This window comes from Neurospora crassa, linkage group III, assembly GCF_000182925.2.
Source record: "Neurospora crassa OR74A linkage group III, whole genome shotgun sequence".
Classification (NCBI taxonomy): domain Eukaryota; kingdom Fungi; phylum Ascomycota; class Sordariomycetes; order Sordariales; family Sordariaceae; genus Neurospora; species Neurospora crassa.
This window is the reverse complement of record NC_026503.1, coordinates 4,411,761-4,431,969: the sequence shown is the minus strand read 5'-3', so window position 1 is coordinate 4,431,969 and position 20,209 is coordinate 4,411,761. Positions and strand designations below refer to the sequence as shown.

The window sequence follows — 20,209 nt, the reverse complement described above, 5'->3', positions numbered from 1 at the left end:
TGAAACCGTCCGCATACAAGTAGTATGATCAAGAACCCTTTTTTTTTGTGTGTCTCCATTTGTTTTTCCCTTCCCTATTTCCATACCTAACTAAGTGCCCCTCCGGTTGATGGGTATATAAAACCTATTTGATCCCTGATGGTAAAAGCCTTTATCTGTTTCCGTGCCACACCTATCCCGTGACTTTGTCATTTGTTCCTGTCCGTCTCTCTCTCCTAGTCCGCAACCATATGAAATCAGTAACTATCGATGCCAGTGTGAAACAGCAATCAAGTCTCTTCCTTCGATAGACACCTATATCCTCCCCCTTATTCCCTTGTAACACCAGACTTGCACGAACTCATCTCTAATCTTTCACAACACCTCACCTCATCAACTCAATCCATCCGTCTACCAAGTCGGTTCCGGCCTCGCCTTCTTCCCCCTCCTCTTCTTGCCCCCCGCCACCCCACCCTGTCCATCCTTCCCAAACAGCAACTCGGCCTTCTTCCGCTCCTCTTCGGCTTTGGCATCCTCAATCGCCTTTTGCCGCGCCTCAAACTCCTCCTCGGCCTTTCTTTGCTCCTCATAAATCTTCTCGGCCGTCTCAAACTCTTGCCCTGTGTCGCGCTGGTACTGCTCAATGTCAATCATGACCGTTCTCTCGCCCACCAGCGCCTTTTGGATGCGATCCGGATCGGCGCGCTCCTCGCGGTTGAATTTCAGCTTGATGTGCTTGCGCGTCTTGTCCTTAAATAGGCGAGCAATGGTTTCGAAATCGGTGCCGAACATGGTCAAAGCCGAGTAAAACTTGTCGGTTTCTTCGTCGGACCATTGGCCTGGTTTCATGTTGCGGCGGAGGTAGGTGGCTGATGTGGTTAAGTGCGTAAAGTCGTTTTCTTCTTGCACTTCGTAGTTGGCTTGGTCGACGGCTGCGTGGCGGTCGACTTGGAGCGAGCGCTCGTTGAGGCGGATTTCGCCGTCGATCATGATATACTGCTCGCCGACGGCGCCGACGGACGAGTCGACTAGGGGGGGCTCGTCGATGGCGGCGGCGGGCCGGGAGGACGCAGCGGGGTTGGTAGCAGAGGTTCCGCCGGGAGCGGGGGTGCCGGAGGCGGATTGTTCGCCGCTGGCGCCGCCGTCGGCATTGTCGCCGTCACCGTCAGCGGTCTCGCCGCGCTTTTGCTTCTTGCGCTTTTCGTAGTATTTCTGTCGTTTGGCGCGCTCGCGCTCGGCGAGCTCATCGTGTAGACTGAATTTCTTGCCGATGTGCAGGTCCTTGGCCAGCTCGGCCATGGTTAGCTGGGTGCGGTCGATCTGCACTTGCTCGGCATTTTCGGGGGTAGCTTCGCGCTGTTGCCTGCCCTTCTTGGTGTTGGCTTGAGCTTCTTCATTTTGCTCCTCGTCGCCCAACAGAGCTGGATCGATGTTGTTTGACTCTGTCCTGGGCTTTCTTGGCTTCCGCACCCGCTTCGGCTTGGGTGCTGCTTCCTGGCTGTCTTCTCCCTCAACGCTCGGCTCGGCTGCCGATTTCCTTGTCCGTGCGCGCTTCTTGGGAGCCGCTGCTGCTGCTACACCTTCGGCTTCACCGTTATCCGCTTCGCCTTCGCCGGTTGCTGCATCCGTCTTACGTTTTCGAGGAGCTCGCTTCCTGGGAGCTGGTACTGCGGCTTCACCTTCAGCTTCAGCCGCTTCCTCTCCATCGGCACTCGGCTCAGCCGCTGTTTTCTTTGTTGTCCGCGTTCGCTTCTTGGGAGGTGGTGCTGCCGCTTCGGCTTCGGCTACGGCTTCATCGTTGCCCTCTTCATCGACTGTTGCGTCCGCCTTGCGCTTTCGAGGAGCCCGTGGTGCCCTTGGTACGGGCGCCTTCTTGGTAGTTTTGGTGGTTGGTGCAGCCGTTGCCTCGGCACTTGACTCTGCTCGACTCTCAGCAGAGCTCTCGGACTGGGTAACCGGCTGTGTAGTATCTGTGCTGGAACGCGTTGAAGCTGCCTCTGTAGACGAGGTTCCACTGGGGGTGGCCGAGGACGTGGTACTTGAAGGATCGGCAGTAGGTGTCGGGCGTGTAGCTCTGGATGGAGATTGTGCTATGATTTCTGATGTCGCCACGGAGCTTCTGCCTCTGGGCCTTGTGATTTCGATGATGGTCGGAGTAATGACCGCCGCCGGTGTACCCCTGGCTTTGGAAGGTGTCTGTCTTGGTGCCGCTGCTTTCGGATTCTCGGTCGCGGTCGTCGCATTCGAACTCTTTTCGCTTGTCGGTTTCTCGGCTGGCTTCTCAACTGGTTTCTCTACTGGCTTTTCCACGGGGGTACTCGCCGTTGCGGTAGGGGCTGGAGTTGGCGCCGGAGCTAGAACAGAAGCTGTAGCTGAGATCGTGGCAGGTTGTGCTTGCTTGTCCGTTGGAGCGGCATCTCTGGAAACCGGTTTGGCAACACTCGAAGACTCCTTCTCGGGGACCGTATCGCTTGCGAGAGTTGCAGGGGGTGTAGGCTGAGCTGAAGCTGAAGCCGGCGACACCTGACGGGTCGAGGGACCGGACTCGGCTGTGGGAGTGGCGGCAGCTGTGGTAGGTTGTGAGGTTGTCGACTCGGTCGGGGCGGGAGTTGAATCGGTGGATTTTGCTGAAGGAGGCGCGTTGCGACGAGCAACCACCTTGGGTTTGACCTTGGGGCCGAAGCCCGGTTTCTTGAGCATCTGGAGAATAGTCGGCGACTACCGGGAATCAACTACAGAGAAGGGGAGGCGTCGATGTTTTGGTGAGCATGGCCCACACAAGGCTGCCGACGATAAACAAAGACTATGTATGGTAGGGTTATGATGAGCCTCAAGCGATGCGACTTTGTTCTGGCGGGTATCGAATTGGTTTGGTGTGTGTCCAGAAAACCGTGAGGTTTGAAGATCGAGGATAGCGCGCGGCCAAGGGAGTCAATTGCTGCACATAGCGACTGAAAGACAGACGCGCGAGAGGTTACCCGCCTAATTGATTGTTGACTGATAAAGTGGTGATGGGAAAAAAGATGGGCGGGGTGGGTGGGTGGTCCAGTCCCGGCCGGTGGTGGTGGTGCACTGGGCCACTGGCTCCGGGTAGTCTGGTACCAGTTCACATCGGCCAGTGGCATGGGAGGAATCTACGCAGTACTTGTAGTGTAAAGTGCGATAAAGGCACCGCTGGCCAACCAAAAGCTGAAAGAGGCTTAGCGTGACGCATCCAAAGGGCGAGAGAGTGGATTCTGTCGGTCTGGCGGGCGGGTTCGCCGCCAGTCCATCTCCAGCTTTGCGCTCCCGTTCAAAGACCCACTTTTTGTGTCCAGCAGCGGCCGATGAGCGAAGGAACGAAGGTGTTGAGAATGTGGAAAGGTTGCAGTTGCAGACTGACAGACTTGATTCCTCCTCCAGGCCATTGCTCCCGCCCTTCCTCGTCACAGACAAACAGATGGAAGACGCGGGACTAACCAGAGAACAGTAATTCATCGACCCATTGTATTCAATTACCCTACTTACCTAACCTCGACACCTCGGCGGCCTGTCCGTTGCGGCTTGCTGCGCTGGTCCCTCTCAACTTAAGTTCTCTACTCTAAGTACCTATCTAGGCTGGGTCAAACTGGAGCCCGTCCGGCTCGGCTCTCCAGTCACGTTCTTCGACCTGCCTCAGGTGCTGCTCCGTCCTTTCCACACTTTCCATCCTCCGACACTTTGTTCAAGACTGGAACCCGCACGCTCCTTTTTGGCAGCGAGCCGTGACTGTCTTTTTTCCACCAAGTCTGCGCACCGGGTCTGTCCGTCCAACTTCACCACCCACCCACCCACCCACCCAGCTCACCCACAAACCCATCACATCGTCGTCGCCGACACGCCCCTCCGCATCCGTTGACGCCCTCATCGACGACGGAGAACGAGTCATCCACACCCCGTATGCAGTGGCGGTAAGAGAGGTCAACCATTACAGAGACCACCACGTCTTTCATCGCACACACGCACGCACGCACGCACGCACGCACGCACGCCCGGCTGGCTGCTCTCGCCTTCCGTTCTTGCTCTCCATTGCCGACCGCGCTTTTCCTTTCAACCTCTTTTCTTCTGCCTGCTGCTGCTTGGTTTCTGGCCTTGGTCCTTCGCTCGCGCTTTCGCCCTCCGCCGCCCGCGCCGACAACTGAGTTCCCGGTCCGCTCCCTCCAGCGCCTCACCTCATGCCGGTTGCCACCTCTCCCTCCGCTGTGCCTCGTCCTACCACCGTCAAGATGGAGGACAGGAAGAGACCCGCCGCCAACGCGGACGACGTTGCCCCTCCTAGCAAGCGACAGGCTGTCAACGGCACCAGCAAGTCCAAGGACGACTCCAACGATTCAAGGGAAGAGGCTTGGATTGAGGTAAGTTCCACAAATTGTCGGCTACCGCTTCATACCCACCCACCCCCTCCTTTCTCGCCCTTCCCCGTATCACCACATCCAAGCCTAGCCCCTCACATCCTCCACGCCGTCCGGCGTGTCCTATCCTCTCAGCCCCTCGACGCCGCTTGCCATCCACCGCAGTCGCGTCCGCTTTAGATAGCATCTTACGTGTCGGCCAACCTCCTGATGACCCTCACCGCGATGTTTTTGTTGGGGTACTCTCCTCGACCCTTGCTAATGCGCGGCTTGCTGGCAACAGCACGCCCGGCTCCCAGGATTCCCTCTTCATCATGCAATGCCTTGACCCTGCCTACTCCCAAATACCACGCTCCTTGACTCGCCCACGGTGTACATGAATCTCCTTTCACGGGCTTGGAGGCGACGGCTTGGCTGACTGGTTACAATGCGCAGGAATATCAAAAAGGTGCCATTTACCGGCAGATGCTCGAGTACAAGCGGTCAAAGGTCGACCTAGAACACCGTCTACAAGAAGCCGAGAAAAGCGCGGCTTTTCACGATGATCATTTGCGGGTTATCAAGTACTGGCTATCGCAGGTATGTCTCGGCCCCACTCATATCTCCACACGACAAAGCGCGCTGACAACCCCCCAGTTGACTCAAGAGCTAGAGTTGATTGTCGAAGGGTCCCTCAAATCCATAGCCCTCAAGCCCGTAGACTCCAATTGGGTATCGAGCCTCGCCTTTAAGGACAGCAAGGAATTCCGCCAACATTTGGACGACATCAAGAAACCCGTCATTCTCAAGGTCGAGTCGCTACTCAACAAGCTCGCCAGTTCCCGGGGCGAGGTCAAGCCCGATGTGGCGCAATTGGAAGCACAGGTGAAGTCTTTGCTGGCAAATCAAAAGGAACTAGCAGTGAAAATCGACAGACTCCAGGCCGAAAATGCGACGCTCTCCGAACAATATGATACCGCGACGCTCAAAGTGATCAAGGCGGAACGGAAGCTCGATAGGGTTAGAAGTGCCCAAGTCCAAAAATTGGAACAGCAGGCACTGGCCAACTCGACAACGCGACAAACCACAAATGACGAAAATGGCACAAGTTCAATTGCGGAAAACGGCGACGGCGCCGAGTACAAGACCAAATACAAGGAAGCCATTGCCGTGGCCAACAAGCAAAAAGAACAGATTGAATCTCTTCTTGCCGAAATCAAGACCTTGCAAGAAGAAAATGCCAGTTTCAAGATCAAGAAGGAGGGCATTTCCGAGGAAGATTATGCCCGGACCGACGTATTCAAGCAGTTCAAGGCTCAAAACGAGGATCTCATCAAGCGCATCAACAACCTGGAGGCCGTCAACAAGCAGTTCCGGGAAGACGCCGAGAAGCTGCGGGCCGAACGAACATCGTACCGTGCCACCCTGGAACAAGAAGCCCAGGCTCTCACGTCAGACCTGGAGGACCAGATACAACAAAAGGACCAGGATCTCACTAGGATCCGCTCCGCAAGGGATGAACTTCTTGCTGAACTTGCAATGCGCAAGGCAAGCCAGGAACAGGAAAAGACAGCATCCGCTCACCTGAATGAGCTTGTTGAGGCCATGACAGATCGCGTAACCCAACTAGAATCCGAACTTGAGAGGTTAAGACCAACGGAAGATGTAGCCAAGGCCGCCCCGACGGATGATTTAAGCACTCTCTCGGCTGAAGAGCTCCGTGAGAAGTTTGCCAAGTTGGAGCGGGATTACGAGGCGATCAACAAGGAGCTTCCAGCACTCGAGAAGTCATATAGGAAGGCTATGGGTATCGCCCATAAGAAGGTGATGGATTTCACTGCTCTGGAGGAGCGGGTTGCTATTCTCACAGCGGAAAAGAGCAAAGCAGACCAGAAGTACTTTGCGGCGCGCAAAGACATGGACATTCGGATAGCCGAGATACGGACATTGCGCGGACAGAACAGCAAGAGCTCCGAGATCATTTCTCAGCTTAAGGATGTCGAGACACAGCACCGAGCACTCATCACCACTTTGGAGAAGCAGATTGCGGATCTGAAGCAGTCCAACATAACTATTGTGACGGAGAGCAAGAAGCTGGAATCCTTGAGTTCCGAGGCCACTCGGCGGGCAGATTCGGTAAAGTCGCAGATTGAAAACCTGCAAAATCTTGTGAAATCCAAGGACACGGCAGGCAGGGAACTGAAGGAGAAGGCGATAGACAAGGAGCAAGAGGCGGAGAAGCTCAAGGTGCGCCTCGACAAAGTTAGCTCGGAACGCGACAAGTGGAAGACAAAGTGCCAGTCCAACTCGACTGAGGAGGAGGAAATGCTGAGGGTAAGTGGGGATTTGGAGAGAGTTTGGATCTGGGATTATAGACTAACCTGCTACTTCTATAGAACTTGGTCCTTTGTTCCGTATGCAGGAGCAACTTCAAGAACACGATACTCAAGGGATGCGGGCATGTATTCTGCAACGAGTGTGTCGATAACCGACTGGCGAACCGGATGCGAAAATGCCCAAGCTGCAACAAGGCGTTCGATCGATCTGACGCCATGCCTGCTCATTTGTAATGGGATGATTTGGTGGGAGGGGTTCGGCAGAGAAGGGTCAGCAAATGGCTCCGTAAACGGCAACGTTAAGAGGAGGAAGGTATATTTGATAATGTCAGATTTTTGGAGTATTACCAAGCTATTATCGATCGGTACGCTCTACCCGAACACTTTACAACGGAAAAGTTTATATGGGGTCCGAGGAGCTCGGATGATATTATTTTGACAACCGGTTTCTGTCGAGAGAAACGTTCGGAGATGGGTTGAAGGACAAATTTCGGACAGGAGGAACTCAGACAACATGGGCCGCGTTCGCAACATGAGGCTGGTGGACCCTGGGCGACGTCCTCAACAGCCATCCATCCACAACCAGCTCTCCATGCCTCGACCAAGGATCTTAAGCTATTTGGAACGAAGGGTGTGTCATGTTAGGTACTGGAATAGAAGGAAAGAAGTACATCCAATAAATGGTTTTATCGGCGTCTTGGGGGGTAGCGATCAGCATCCAATTGCTTTGATGTACAACAACACTATGGGATCATGGACGTGACGGGGATGGCGTCTATATGTGATACCGAACGGGATGGGATGGGGTGAAATGGAATGGAATGGAGACGGAACATGAAAGCCATTTAAACTCTGATTTGTTTTTCAGAGCAAGCCTTTGTATAATTTCCAAAGAATCATTATACGCTCGCGCAAACATTATGTCGTTACCCTTTCTGCATCGTGTATGTATGTATTTGGTTTGTGGCGTCAGTATGTGAATACATTATTATCATTCATCCAACCAAGCCATCCCTGAATATTTAGCGGCGACTCGTCGATCCGAACCCGGTACTTTCATGAGTCGTCGTCCCTGAACTGCCACCGTTATCCCCACCCGAATAGCTCCGTGACGAAGAAGACGATCCCCAACTCCTGTTCCTCGACCCCGACGACGAACCCCATGTGCTTCCGTAATTATACCCCCTATTGCGATTATCATACTCTTCTCTCCCCCTTCCCCTCTGTCCAGCTAGATACCCAGCCGCCGCACCACCCGCTAGTCCCGACCAGAACCCTGGTCTCCATCCTTGCTGCTGCTGCTGTTGCTGTCCCGATTGCTGCTGACTTCCACTCGGCTTGTTGCCATATCCATTGGATCCAGGGTACGGTGGCGGCGGATCATTCCAATCCCCTCCTCCACCAGGTCCTCCTCCTCCTCCTCCTCCTCCCCACCCTCTCCTCTGTCCCTCCGCCCCAGGAACCCCTCGATTCACACCACCAGCCTGCACACAAGCACTATACACGATCCATCCCAACACACCCACAAACAACACCCCAAACAAATACCCCGCCCACTTGTTTTCCCCTTCTTCCCCTTCTTCCCATCCCCCATTTCCATTTCCATTTCCATTTCCATGTCCATACTTCCTCCTCCCCTCCTCCGTCAACGCAAGGGTATACTCAACCCCACAACTACCCTTCAAGACATAGTCGTCTTCGGGGCCATCATACCCTTCGCAAATCACGTCCGTGGAGCCCAGCTGGAGAGTAGTAGGTAAGGAGGGAACGGTGCAAGACCATTGGATGTCTTCCTTGTCGTAGCGGGGGCCTTGGTTTACGCAGCGCATGAGGGAGATGTGCGGGGAGGCGAGGGCGCAGAGGGTGCGGGAGGAGGTGCATTTCAGTTGGGGGATGGGGGGGAGGCGGCGGCCGGTGGTTTTGGAGTTGGGAAGGAGGGTTAGGGAGCGGATCTGGTGGGGGATTGTTAGCTTTTTTTTAGGACTGGGATGTAGAGTGGGATGGGGATGGGGATGGGAGGAAGGAGGGAAAGGTAAGGGGGGGTAGATGGGAGTGGTGATGATGGTGGTGGTGGTGGTGATGATGATGGTGGTGGGAAACAAGAATGAAAGGAGGAGAAGGGACGGAGAATTAAGAGAGGGGATGGTAAAGGTACCTAGGGTAAAGGGGAATGGGGGGGGAAAGGGAAAGGGAAGGGAAAGACATACATTAGAAAGCAAAACCGCATCCTTAGCTTTACCCGACTTTGCTGCTTCTGCACCGTTGAGACCGTTGGGTAGTAGCGAAGATAAAAAGAGGAGCGCTGCTACTCCCACCAACGATGATGATGATGATGGATCGAGGAGGCGCATCGTTGTCTTATGTTTCGCTTCACTTCAGTTTCGGGTCTGGTTCGGTTGGTGTCTGGATGTTGTTGAATGTAATTAATGTTGTCGGGTTTTCTAGTCCGGTCCAGATTCGACGCGCGTGAAGAGTGATTGCTTGACAAATACGTCGAGTGGAATCGTAGGGGTAAGTAGGTAGTATGTATATATTCACAGCAGGCGGAAATGATGCGACTCGGATACAGTAAAGGTAGAGGTATGTAGATGTGTCGAGCTGACGGAGTTTGTTGATGCTCGATAAAAACGAAAGAGGAAGAATGACAAAAGCCCGTTGATGCCCAGCCAGTCCAGCCTGGGGCTGATGTCAAGTTTAGGTAGGTAGGGGACAAGTATATATATGTATGTATGTATGTATGTAGGCGATGCTGCGAGGAAGATGTAAGAGGGAGAAATGTCATCCAGTCAAATATGAAGTGATGGATGCGAGAGCAAGGGTCTGAGCGTCTTTCTCAAGTCGCACCCGGACTTGCATATAAATCGGTGGAAATCCGTTCGAGTGCAGCGTACATACAAAACCACCGCTACAAAAGGACACTTGTCCACCCCGTTTGTGAATGAGGCTGTGTGTAAAACGAACCAGTCTAGACTTATAATGGCGATTGACGAAGGGACCGATGGAAAGCGGGAATGGAAAAGATGAAAGAAACCCCCCATGACGTTGCCCCCCGCGGCCCCTGGTGACCCCTCCTCAGTGACAGTGGGTGGAGCAAAGCGACCCAAAGTGGCGGTAATGGCGGCTACTGGGCGGGTCCCGCAGCGCTAAAGTGACAGGTCTGCACTAAGGGGGAAACTAGCCCCGCTCTTAGGGTGATGGTGGTGGCAATCACGAGTGCTTATAACAGTTTTCGCTGGTAAATGCATAATCAGGTGTTAATACTTGTGATATGGGATTCGGAGACATTCACAGGCATCTTTGGCATCACTTACTCAAACACAGGCTTCGTGTACATTATTGTAATACCAAAAGATGTTGATATTATGTGAGTGGTGTCTATTCTTTTTCAACATCCCCCTCATCCATCAACCATACTAGCCATTAATAATACGTACGTACATACATACAGTGGTATCGTCTAACATGTGCAACAATCCGCCAGTCGTGTCTCCCATCGCTGAAGATATCGTCAGCTCTGATATATCCCAACTAACCTCATTCTTGCCATGTATAAAATTTTAATGACCAATTCCAGCATCTTCCACAATAGAGTGGTGAGATTATCCCTCTAATATAACGCCTTGCCAAATGCAAAAAAAAAAAAAAAAAAAGAAGAAAAAATTAAACTTTTCAACTTTTTGGTCTTCATCCCCGCTTAATGCTTCTCCAGACTCTGCAGGTTAACCAACTCTGCATACCTGCCATTCTTCTTCATCAACTCCGAATGCGTACCCTGCTCAACAATCCTGCCCTGGTCAAACACATAGATGATGTCCGCCTTCTGAATCGTGCTGAGACGATGCGCAACCGCAATGGTAGTTCTACCCTTGGCAGCCTTATCCAACGCCGCCTGCACAACGTGCTCCGACTCAGAATCCAGAGCCGACGTCGCCTCATCGAGCAACAGAATCTTGGGATCGCGGATCAGCGCGCGGGCGATAGCGATACGCTGCTTCTGGCCACCCGAGAGCAATGCACCCTTGGAACCGACCAAGGTGTTCATGCCATCGGGGAGAGACATGATAAAGTCATAAATGTTGGCTTCCTGGCAGGCGAACTTGATCTGCTCATCCGTGACGTCGTTGTTGGCTCCGAGGATGATGTTCTCGCGGACGGTACCCTGGTACAAAGTCGGTTCCTGTGAGACGAGGGCAATGAAGCTGCGGTATTCGTTGACATTGAGGCTGCTGATTTCGCGTCCGTCGATAAAGATGCCGCCGCTAAGAGGGTCATAGAACCTTTCCAAAAGGGCAATGGTCGTGGACTTGCCGCATCCAGAAGCTCCTACAAGAGCGACATATTGACCAGGCTGGATGGACAGGTTGAGACCACGGAGGACGGGTTGCTCGGGCCTAGTCGGGTAACGGAAATGAACATCGCGGAACTCAATGGTACCATCAACCTGCTTGATCAAGTCACCTTCGTTCGACCAGGTATCGACAGTCGGCTTGCGGTCAAAGAGCTCCTTGAGGTCACGAGCGGCCTCGGTGGCCTTACCCATATCGGGAGCAAAGCTGAAGACGGAACCGGCAGACTGGGCACCAAAAATAACCGACGAAAACACAATGAAGAAGGTGAACATGTCATACTCGTGCTTGGCAATCAAAGTACCACCGTACCAGAAACCCAAGGCAAAAGCAAGGAACATGAGAGAGTTGGAAGCAGCAAAGAGAAGACTGGACTTGAGAACCGAGATCAAGCTGGCATGCTGTTGCTTGGCCAGTGAGTCCTTGTAATGCTGAAGAACGTCCTGCTCACGAGTCAAGGAAGCGACAGTACGCATGGCCGTGATGGCCTCGGAAGCGTAGCTGGCAGATCCAGCATAAGCGCTCTTGGCGCGGCGCTGATAGTGAGCAATCATCCAGAAGCGATAGAAGCCACAGCCGAGAAGGATGGGGATGGTGGCAATGCACACAAGGGCAAGCTTCCAGCCCAAGGCCAAAGCGACAGTGCAAGCGGCAATGAGCGTAGTCAGGACCATGATGATTGTACCGAGGGTGACACCAGACAGACCGGCAACGTGCGTGGTTTCGGTGCTCAGGAACGAAGTGAGCGCACCCGCCGAGTTTTCATCCCGGTCAAAGAACTCGACATCCTGGCGAAGGAAGGAGCGGAAAGCCATGTCGCGAACTCTGTGGATCAAACGCTCGCTGCACTTGGCAAAGAGCCAGCCCTGGACGGAGAAGGCGAGGCACTGCACAAGAGCAAGCATGAGGTACATCAGACACCAGAAGGAGGCATCCGACTTGATGGAGGCTCTAATTTCTTCGTTGACAATGGGGCGAGACCTATGATCGGTTAGTGATTTTGCCAAGCAAGACAGTTTGGGGGACAGCAACTTACAGAGAGCTGATAAGCTTGGCAAAGAAGACAGCCTGAGTAGGGTTACCGGCACCGCAGATGGCCGAGAAGAAGATACCGACGAGCATCATGTGCCACTCCTTCTTGTTGAAGCTAGCAATAAGCTTGATGAGTGTCCACAGGCCGTACTCCTTGGGCTCTTCCTTCTTGCGTGCGGCAATAGCAACGGAACTGACGCTCTGTTGCGACTTGCTGCGGTCCAATTTTTCGGCAATGTTATCTTCGGGATCCTCCACATAGCCGGCAGCTCCTCCTTCCTTTTGGCTGTTCCGGGTCGCCTTGCGGATAAGAGCCGCTTCCTCCTGCTGATCAAGCGCCGCCTCTTCTTCAGCCGTCATCTCATTGACAGCTGCAATAGCCTGGGCAGTGACGAGCTTGTAGTAAGCGCCGCGCTTCGCGAGCAATTCAGCGTGGGTGCCCTGTTCGACGATGCGACCCTGGGCCATGACAACGATATTGTGGGCATCCTTGATGGTAGACAGGCGGTGGGCAATCGTGATAGTAGTGCGACCTTCAGCGGCGACTTCGAGAGCGGCCTGGACGACGCCTTCACTCTTGGTGTCGAGAGCAGAAGTGGCCTCATCGAGCAACAGGATCTTGGGGTCGGATACAATAGCACGGGCAATAGCAATACGCTGTTTCTGGCCACCACTGAGCAAGAAGCCACGCTCGCCAACATTGGTCTCATAACCCTCGGGAAGACTGGTAATAAAGTCGTGCGCGTTGGCTTTTCGGGCAGCCTCATAGATACGCTCGCGCTGCTGCTCCTCGGACTCAGACTCCCACTTTGTACCGATCAAGCCATGGCGAATGTTGTCGTAGATAGTGCAAGCGAAGAGGGTCGGTTCCTGGGACACAAGGGCGATTTGCTGGCGCAACCAACGCACATTGAGGGTTGAAATATCGACATCATCGAGGTAAACCTTTCCTTCAATGGGCTTATAGAACCTTTCGACCAAGCCGACGATGGTTGACTTGCCACTGCCCGAAGCTCCGACAAGGGCAGTGGTCTTGCCAGCAGGGATAACGAGGCTGACGTCCTCCATGACAACAACATCAGGTCGGGAGGGGTAGATATGCTTGATGTTCTCCAAACGGATGGTACCGACGACATTCTCGAGCTTGCCACCCTCTTCGCTGGAGGAGTCGATGGGAGACTCACGGTCGATGGTGTTGTAGATCTTAGCAGCAGCACCCAAGGCGGTGACAAAAGCCTGCAGGTTCGGGGCAATGTTACCGAGGTTGAAAGCTCCTATCATCACACTCATCATAACAGTCAGGATCTTGCGAAGCTCGGTGTCACCGCTAAGAAGGAAGCGGGAACCCTGCCAGAAGGCCAAGCCGTAGTTCAGATACAGCACCGTCATCATGCCGGCAACCATGACACCAATGGAGCCCTTGAGCCTGAAGCCAAAGTGCTCGGCGCGAGTAAGATGAGCATCGTACCGACGAGCCAGGCGGTCCTGAGTGCCAAAAGCGATGGCATTGCGAACACTGCTGATGACTTCATCGGCAACCGAGCCACCTTCGGCGTAAGCGGCGATGTTTTGCTTGGAGAACTTGATGATGAACTGAGAACCACCGCCCATGACAAGGGTCAAGGCGACAACGGTACTCAAGAGGATGAGGGTAAGCTTCCAGAAGCTGACGAATCCAATGACAAAGGCGGCAATGAAGGTGGCAAGAGCCTGGAGCGTCAAGCCGACCTTTTCGGAAATGCCTTCCTGGATCAAGTTGGTGTCGGCAGTGATGCGCGTGGTGACCTCACCAGCGCCAAGCTTATCGAAGAAGCCAATGTTCTGCCTCATGCAGCTCTCGAGGTAGTGCTCACGAATCTTTCCACTGATGTGCTCTCCAGAGTAGATGAAGCCGACGGTGGTGATGTACATGGTGACGAACTCGCCAATGGCCAGATAGACAAAGTAAAGGACCAAGCGGGCCAACTCGTCGGTGAAGTCATCGTAGGTGGTGACCCCCGCGAAGTAGTTTTGGAAAGTACCCTGAAGGTTACCGAAGATGACGGTCATGAGCGGCAGGGCAGCACCAGCAGCGATGGCGCAGATGGCCGAGACAGCAATGATGAGCAGATCGTTGCGCGTGGCATAGCGGTAGAGGGTTGCAATGCCAACCTTGACGTCGGGAGTGAAGACCTGCTCCTTGAGGATCTTGGCTTCCCTCTCGGGGAGGTGTTTGTAGGGGTCATCGTCGAGCGACTTCTTTGGCGAGACGACCTGTGTGTCGGCCTTTTCGAGACTAAGAGGATCGGGTTTGTGGATGGTATCCCCCTTGGTGGAACCGCCATGGCTGGAGACGGGGAGGGCCGAAGGTTCTCCCTCCTTTTCGGAAAGGCTACCCGCCGCCATGTTGACGGGGCTTTGCGGGGGAGTAACTGCAGTGACCAAGTAAAGCGAGCTTGGCTATATGATGGAAGAGTCTGGTATCGAGTGGTCGATGGATGATATTGAAGCCTCGTCTCTCTTGTCGACTCGGCTAGTTTTGGTTTGATGGTGATGTACCTGGTACGTACTTTTTGTCGAGGTGAAGTGGGGGTGGGGACGGGAGCCACGAGGCACGATGGGGAGAGGTTGAGATAAGAGAAGGGAGGGAAGACAGAACTAAGCCAAGGATTGAGATCCTCGAGGGGCTAGCTTCAGTGTCTGGATAAAGGCGGCTTATATAAGAGAGAGAGGGGGAGGGAGAGAAAACAGACAAGGAGATGGGATGAAGCAGGTAGAAGTAATCTGATTGTTACCACTTCTTGGCTGTCGGCGACAAGTCGAAGGAATCGATTGAATCGATTGAATCGATTACATACGCGGACGGCCAGGCCGCAAAAGGAAAGTGCCCCCAACCCTCCCCGTCCGGTCCAACTCACCCCGACGGGAGATACTGTACACTGCGGTATCATTCAAGAGTCCGAGAGCCCCCAGTTTCGTGGGACGGGCAATACCTACGCTAGGTACATACACTAGTGTGCACAGCAAACCAAACCCAAACCGACGATAGGCACTGTCAAGATCCCGACCGACCGACCGATGGGTACCTTCAGTGCCCTCCATCATCTCTCTGCTTCACCAATCATGTCTCTCTCTATACGGCCCGTATCGGCTCCCTTTCCCTGGGGCTCTGACCCACTGAATAAAGCCTGGCTATCCCGGAGGTAACAGAAAAACTCGTCGGCTCTAAACAACAACATTTTAAGGTATCTCCAGTTTCCCCCTGGCTGGACGGGGTGGAGCTGCTGGTCCCTGAATTTCATCCTTTCCCCATGCCTCATCTAATCTAGCGTTGAGGCTACTATTTAGGGGGCCGGATGCTGCATAACATATTGTTCATCCCGCAGTGCGTTTTGCACTTGCTTCGGTGTTAACGCCTTCTGTCTCAAACGCATGGCATTGCCTCTGCGTGGCTGAGCGTCCTGCGCAAGAAAAGTTCGCCCCTGTAAAAGTCCCAAGATCGGTACATGTAAGGAGCTTCTTCTGAGTTTTGGGTAAAATAGTTTTCAGACACCGATGCGATGCTGGATCCCTAGTTCAAGCAACGCCCGCTGTATTCGTTGAAGCGTGGTTATCTCCATCTCTTGTACCGTTCCTCATTCGGATGGCTTCCATGAGGGAGGACGACGATAACCTTATCGATAGGCGATATAGTGAAGGATTTCAAAAACGGAAGGACCCAGTGTATTTTAGCGTGGACTGTCGTCGACACTGTCTGTGAAGTAGCCAATCATAGTATGGCTTGGCAAGACGCCCTGACCAGTTGTAGGGTCGTGCCACGCTTTTGACCAATGAGAGGCTGAGAAACTTCAACAAAGAAACCTGGCTGTAGACGAACCGTCCTTCAACAGGCCGCTCCGGTGGATGTGGGTTCAGGAACCCCCAGACTGTGAAAGTCATCCACCTCCTCTGCATAGTTGAAGCACGCTTCAACAATGTGTGTGCGTGGTGGGACACCTTCAACCCAGATCTGGCTTGCTCTGGACCAATAGAACCGCCGACATCTCATGCCTGCTGCAGGTCTTGCACTAACAGATTTTGAAGGGTTGAATCTGTAGCGCACCTCTAGTGTAATGCGTATGATTCAAGATGAAAAAGGCGGCCTATGCAGCTGTCATTTCAGGTGGAGTACAATTGCAGATCTACCACCGAAACATAATCATCACCGAAGCCTTTCTCGCCAGGCAACCAGGTTCCGCGTATGACTATGTACACTACATACGTGTTCGGACTCGGTCATCCAACTTCACCGCATGCGACCCGCTACCAATTTCGCCGAATCGCCAAAGCCAACCCAAGACTGGCAATCATAAGCGATACTCTGCTGGCTGTAAACATTCCAGAAGCTGCCGTCTGCTGGATCGTCGGTGTTCGGTCCCCATTGCTGGCCGATGCCTTTTCCATGCCCAGCAAACAATCGGCCAAACGGTCCAGGCCACCGGCATGGGGACCTTGTTGTTGACATGGTTCTGCGCCTCCAATCTCTGTTCAACTTCAACTTTAATCTGAACCCCACCCCGCCGGTTCTGTAGTGTATGTACACTACCAGTATACCTTTAGACTATGTAAAAGCTTTTCGTTTTCGCGGCGAATGACTCACGCAACACAAGTGAGGATCCGGCAGTCGAATTGGGGCGGCTTATGGTAAAAAGGGATAGGCAAAATTGCGGTTGCCGCGTGGCTGGGCTCACACGGCGTGCAACCCACCGACCGATCAAAAAGACCTCTCGCCGTCAAGATTGGGGGGACTTTAGTTCTCTGGCAGCTTCCAAACTCTTCTCAGTCTTAAATCCGAGAGGAAACGACCGATTGGCGCACCAAGTGCGAGCTTGTTTATCTATTGTCTTACCTTATCGGCCAAACCAAGACACTTTTCATTAGCTGCGTGCCGTTCAAGTCGGTACGTACCTATGTTGTTTTAACCCGTTCCCCGGATTTGCACTAAGCCCTACACTTGGCTTGACATCACACTGCGACAAATCATCATGTCCATCGGTGGCCGGTTGCGTTCCCGACAGCATCTCATCTTCTCACGCAATGAATTCAGGTGCCCTTGGCAGCATCACTTGACATCAAAGGAGGGGCTCGTCTTCTTTTCGTCTTGACATTCGTGTACTGTCCAAGGGCGTGTCGTTTGATGGCAACCACCGGGTGTCTTGTCTTCAACGGCCTGACCGTCGTTGTGAAGCCGCGGGACGAAACGCCAATACCGGTTGCTCCAGATTAGCTCACACATTCTCCCGTATATCCGTCAGACAAACGGGAGGGAGTCATCATTCGTGAAACCTGAGGAAGTGAGCCCATGGCGAAGGTTAACCGAACACGCGCTGTTTTCACACTGTCCAATTTGCCGGGATAAGTGAGCTGAATCCACGGAACTTGTTTGAATGCTTTCGATATGGTAATTCCCAGGTCAACCTCTTCAGGAAGGGCTTTGGTGTCCAAGCAACAGGCGCAAATGACTGCAGGCGAGCTACATAGGCCCGAGGACAACAGAGGATGAGTCTTGTGAGTTGTCGACTATCGAGGTGCGCGTTTCCATTAGACCTATGATTGTTTGTTGGAGACATGGAAAAGGAAAGCAACATAAGTGCAATTCATGTCTATCGTGATTATCGATAGAAGAAGTCAAGCAAATGTCAAAAGTTGGGAGGGAAACGATCAAAAACGAATCTCCAAACAACGTCGATACACCAGGGGAAACACAACAACAGGGATGCTGGCTGCACAGTTCAAGGTGGGGTAGGCTGGCCGCAGTCCATTTGGGTGGGGCCTGCCAAAATCAATTGTGGGGGAAAGCCTATCAATGGCTCACCGCCCAAAAGTTTCGCGCGGCAGAAAAAAAACAAAAGTCAGCGATAGGCGACTGCACCACAGCACCGCCGGCACGGCAGAGGCTCCCGTCCCGTCTGTCTGCGTATCAATTGGTGATTCTGATCCTTCCATTCCACTTCCACTCTTGATTCATTTGGGTAGTTGTCATAACCAAAACCAATCTACACCACCAACAACCATCTTTTCTTTGCCACCATAGTTCTGTCTCTGTATCGGCATTGTTATTGTGCGCTTCATCTCTTGTAATCTTTACATCCATAACCACCCACACATACCGTCAAGATGCCCAAGTCCAAGAGAGCGAAGGTGTACAACCTCACCCAGGTCACCAAGAAGAACCGCGAACAAAAGGAGAAGCTCTTTGAGAACATCCGAGAATGCATCCCCAACTACCAGCACTGCTTCGTCTTCAGCATCGATAACATGCGCAACAACTACCTGAAGGATGTCAGAAAGGAGCTGAACGACTGCCGGTATGTTTGTTATTGTCCACCTTCTTCCTACTCAGTAGCCGAATCCAATCGCAATCGCAATCATTGACTAACACTTCTTCTTCCCGTGCTACAGCATCTTCTTCGGCAAGACCAAGCTCACCGCCCGCGCTCTCGGCACCACCCCCGAGGACGCCCAAGCCGACGGGCTCGACAAGCTCTCCAAGTACCTGTCCGGCTCCGTCGGCCTCATCTTCACCAACCGCGACCCCTCGGAAATCAAGGACTACTTCGTCAACCTGACACAAGTCGACTTTGCGCGCGCCGGCTCCGTCGCCACGCGAACCATCACCATCCCCTCCGGTCCCTTGTACTCCACCGGTGGCGAGGTCCCCGCCGAGCACGACGTGCCCGTCTCCCACACGCTCGAGCCCGAGCTCCGCCGCCTGGGCATGCCCACCCGCATGGTCAAGGGCAAGGTCTGCCTGGGTGACGAGGCCGGCGAGGGTGACGATTACGTTATCTGCAAGGAGGGCGAGACGCTGGATTCCAGGCAGACGAGGCTGCTGAAGCTGTTCAGCATCTGCTTGAGTGAGTTCCGTGTCAAGCTGCTGGCCTACTGGAGCGCGGCGAGCGGGGAGGTTACCGAGTTGGAGAAGCCTGGTGAGGCTGGTGCTGAGGAGATGGAGGAGGATGACGAGTAAGGGATGTGTTCATGAATGATACCCTGAAAAGAGGGACGGTGTGTATGTGGTTGCACTTGACGAAGCGGTTGGAAAGGTTCATGATATCAAGAAATCTGCCGTACGAGAAGGGGAACTCCCTTCAACTTACAATAACGCAACATCGAGGGACCCAACAAGAGGGTGTGGGGAGGGGACCGGTCAAAATTTTTGCAAACGTCATTATTTCTCGTTTTTTTACTACTTGGCTTGTTTCCGTGTTTTTACATAGGGAAAGGTTTACGATGATACCATCTTTGTATGGAACTTCTTCTTTTGGGGAACATAAAACAACCGGTCATCTTAGTTTATGTATTACCAGGCGTCTTAAGAGATAGGAGGGGGCAAAGGCTCACGAATAGAAAAAGGCTTCAAAGACAATGTCCTGTATGTGATGCTGACTTCTTGTGATGTTCATCGTTGTGGCACGGCTGGTATAACGAATGATCAAGTCCGCCAAACCATTACCAAAGAGAAGGACAAAGTTGTGTCTATACAACAAAACTCGAATGTGCGCAGTATTTACTTGCAATATCACGGAACCACCAAGCCCTATGACAATTTTCCTCAAACGTCAAAAATAAGAATTGAAAGAGTAGAATAACCCAACCACAGAGTGCTCGAAGAGCTAGCAGAGATGTAAGAAGGCAATACAATTTTCGAACCTGACATGCATCATCATCATCATCTCCGCATTCCACTACACAAACTTACCAATTCTAGAATAGTTTTTCAAGGCCCTTTCCATGTTGACATCGGACACCAAGTTTCTTCCTCTTCTTCTTCTTCTTCTCGCTCAAAAGCGAAATGAAACCAGGTCAAATTCATTCAGTCTTTAGGATATGCAAAAGGCTGATGTATAACCCCCCATCTCCCACCCGCCCTCCTCCAACAAGCAAACAAGCAAGGAAGTCTGGAACCCGTTCCCTTCCCCTTTCTCCAAAATCAAGTACGTTGTAGCGGTAACATCAATTTCCTCCACGCTACGAAAGAAAAGAAGAAAAAAAGAAAAAAAAGAAGAAGAAAAGAAAGAAAGAAGAAAAAGAAAAAAAAAGAGAGAAAAAGAAAAAGAAAGAAAGAAAGTATCTGCCTTTCTCAACAGCCAAGCCCGAGTTAGTTCGACTCCCGGTATCCGAGTGGATAACAATTAAATCAAACACA

The 20,209-nt window shown here is 52.8% G+C and overlaps 5 protein-coding genes across 6 annotated transcripts; 2 read left to right on the top strand and 3 right to left on the bottom strand.

The window, feature by feature from the left end:
- Positions 1-9: 9 nt before the first annotated feature.
- NCU07543 (hypothetical protein) lies at positions 10-3,070 on the bottom strand. Its single transcript, XM_953963.2, has one exon. The coding sequence runs from the start codon at positions 2,677-2,679 to the stop codon at positions 391-393; it is 2,289 nt and encodes a 762-aa protein (XP_959056.1). The 5' UTR covers positions 2,680-3,070; the 3' UTR covers positions 10-390.
- A 308-nt stretch (positions 3,071-3,378) lies between these two features.
- NCU07544 lies at positions 3,379-7,631 on the top strand. Of its 2 annotated transcripts, XM_011395635.1 has the most exons (5): positions 3,379-4,352; positions 4,633-4,721; positions 4,785-4,928; positions 4,986-6,662; positions 6,725-7,631. In XM_011395635.1, exons 3-5 carry the CDS (start codon positions 4,815-4,817, stop codon positions 6,896-6,898), a joined length of 1,965 nt encoding a protein of 654 aa, XP_011393937.1. In that variant the 5' UTR covers positions 3,379-4,352; positions 4,633-4,721; positions 4,785-4,814; the 3' UTR covers positions 6,899-7,631. The 2 variants fall into 2 exon arrangements, with proteins under 2 accessions (XP_011393937.1, XP_011393936.1); XM_011395634.1 differs by lacking the exon at positions 4,633-4,721.
- NCU07545 (DUF1183 domain-containing protein) lies at positions 7,569-9,672 on the bottom strand. Its single transcript, XM_953965.2, has 2 exons — positions 8,872-9,672; positions 7,569-8,616 (listed from the first exon to the last, which is right to left on the bottom strand). Exons 1-2 carry the CDS (start codon positions 9,013-9,015, stop codon positions 7,687-7,689), a joined length of 1,074 nt encoding a protein of 357 aa, XP_959058.1. The 5' UTR covers positions 9,016-9,672; the 3' UTR covers positions 7,569-7,686.
- A 314-nt stretch (positions 9,673-9,986) lies between these two features.
- Positions 9,987-14,811, bottom strand: NCU07546 (multidrug resistance protein MDR). The gene is made up of 2 exons (XM_953966.3): positions 12,047-14,811; positions 9,987-11,991 (listed from the first exon to the last, which is right to left on the bottom strand). Exons 1-2 carry the CDS (start codon positions 14,425-14,427, stop codon positions 10,359-10,361), a joined length of 4,014 nt encoding a protein of 1,337 aa, XP_959059.2. The 5' UTR covers positions 14,428-14,811; the 3' UTR covers positions 9,987-10,358.
- A 3,131-nt stretch (positions 14,812-17,942) lies between these two features.
- NCU07547 (mRNA turnover protein MRT4) lies at positions 17,943-19,425 on the top strand. Its single transcript, XM_953967.2, has 2 exons — positions 17,943-18,368; positions 18,463-19,425. The coding sequence occupies exons 1-2, from the start codon at positions 18,178-18,180 to the stop codon at positions 19,028-19,030; spliced, it is 759 nt and encodes a 252-aa protein (XP_959060.1). The 5' UTR covers positions 17,943-18,177; the 3' UTR covers positions 19,031-19,425.
- The last annotated feature ends 784 nt before the right edge of the window (positions 19,426-20,209 follow it).

Bases quoted from the DNA above. Each gene is read 5' to 3' on its own strand.
- NCU07543 (XM_953963.2), bottom strand. From the start codon at position 2,679: ATGCTCAAGAAACCGGGCTTCGGCCCCAAGGTCAAACCCAAGGTGGTT.
- NCU07544 (XM_011395634.1), top strand. From the start codon at position 4,173: ATGCCGGTTGCCACCTCTCCCTCCGCTGTGCCTCGTCCTACCACCGTC. The intron at 4,929-4,985 runs GTATGTCTCGGC...ACAACCCCCCAG, and splicing joins TCAAGTACTGGCTATCGCAG to TTGACTCAAGAGCTAGAGTT. The intron at 6,663-6,724 runs GTAAGTGGGGAT...CTACTTCTATAG, and splicing joins AGGAGGAGGAAATGCTGAGG to AACTTGGTCCTTTGTTCCGT.
- NCU07545 (XM_953965.2), bottom strand. From the start codon at position 9,015: ATGCGCCTCCTCGATCCATCATCATCATCATCGTTGGTGGGAGTAGCA. The intron at 8,617-8,871 runs GTATGTCTTTCC...ATCCCCCACCAG, and splicing joins ATGCGGTTTTGCTTTCTAAT to ATCCGCTCCCTAACCCTCCT.
- NCU07546 (XM_953966.3), bottom strand. From the start codon at position 14,427: ATGGCGGCGGGTAGCCTTTCCGAAAAGGAGGGAGAACCTTCGGCCCTC. The intron at 11,992-12,046 runs GTAAGTTGCTGT...AACCGATCATAG, and splicing joins GCCAAGCTTATCAGCTCTCT to GTCTCGCCCCATTGTCAACG.
- NCU07547 (XM_953967.2), top strand. From the start codon at position 18,178: ATGCCCAAGTCCAAGAGAGCGAAGGTGTACAACCTCACCCAGGTCACC. The intron at 18,369-18,462 runs GTATGTTTGTTA...CCCGTGCTACAG, and splicing joins AAGGAGCTGAACGACTGCCG to CATCTTCTTCGGCAAGACCA.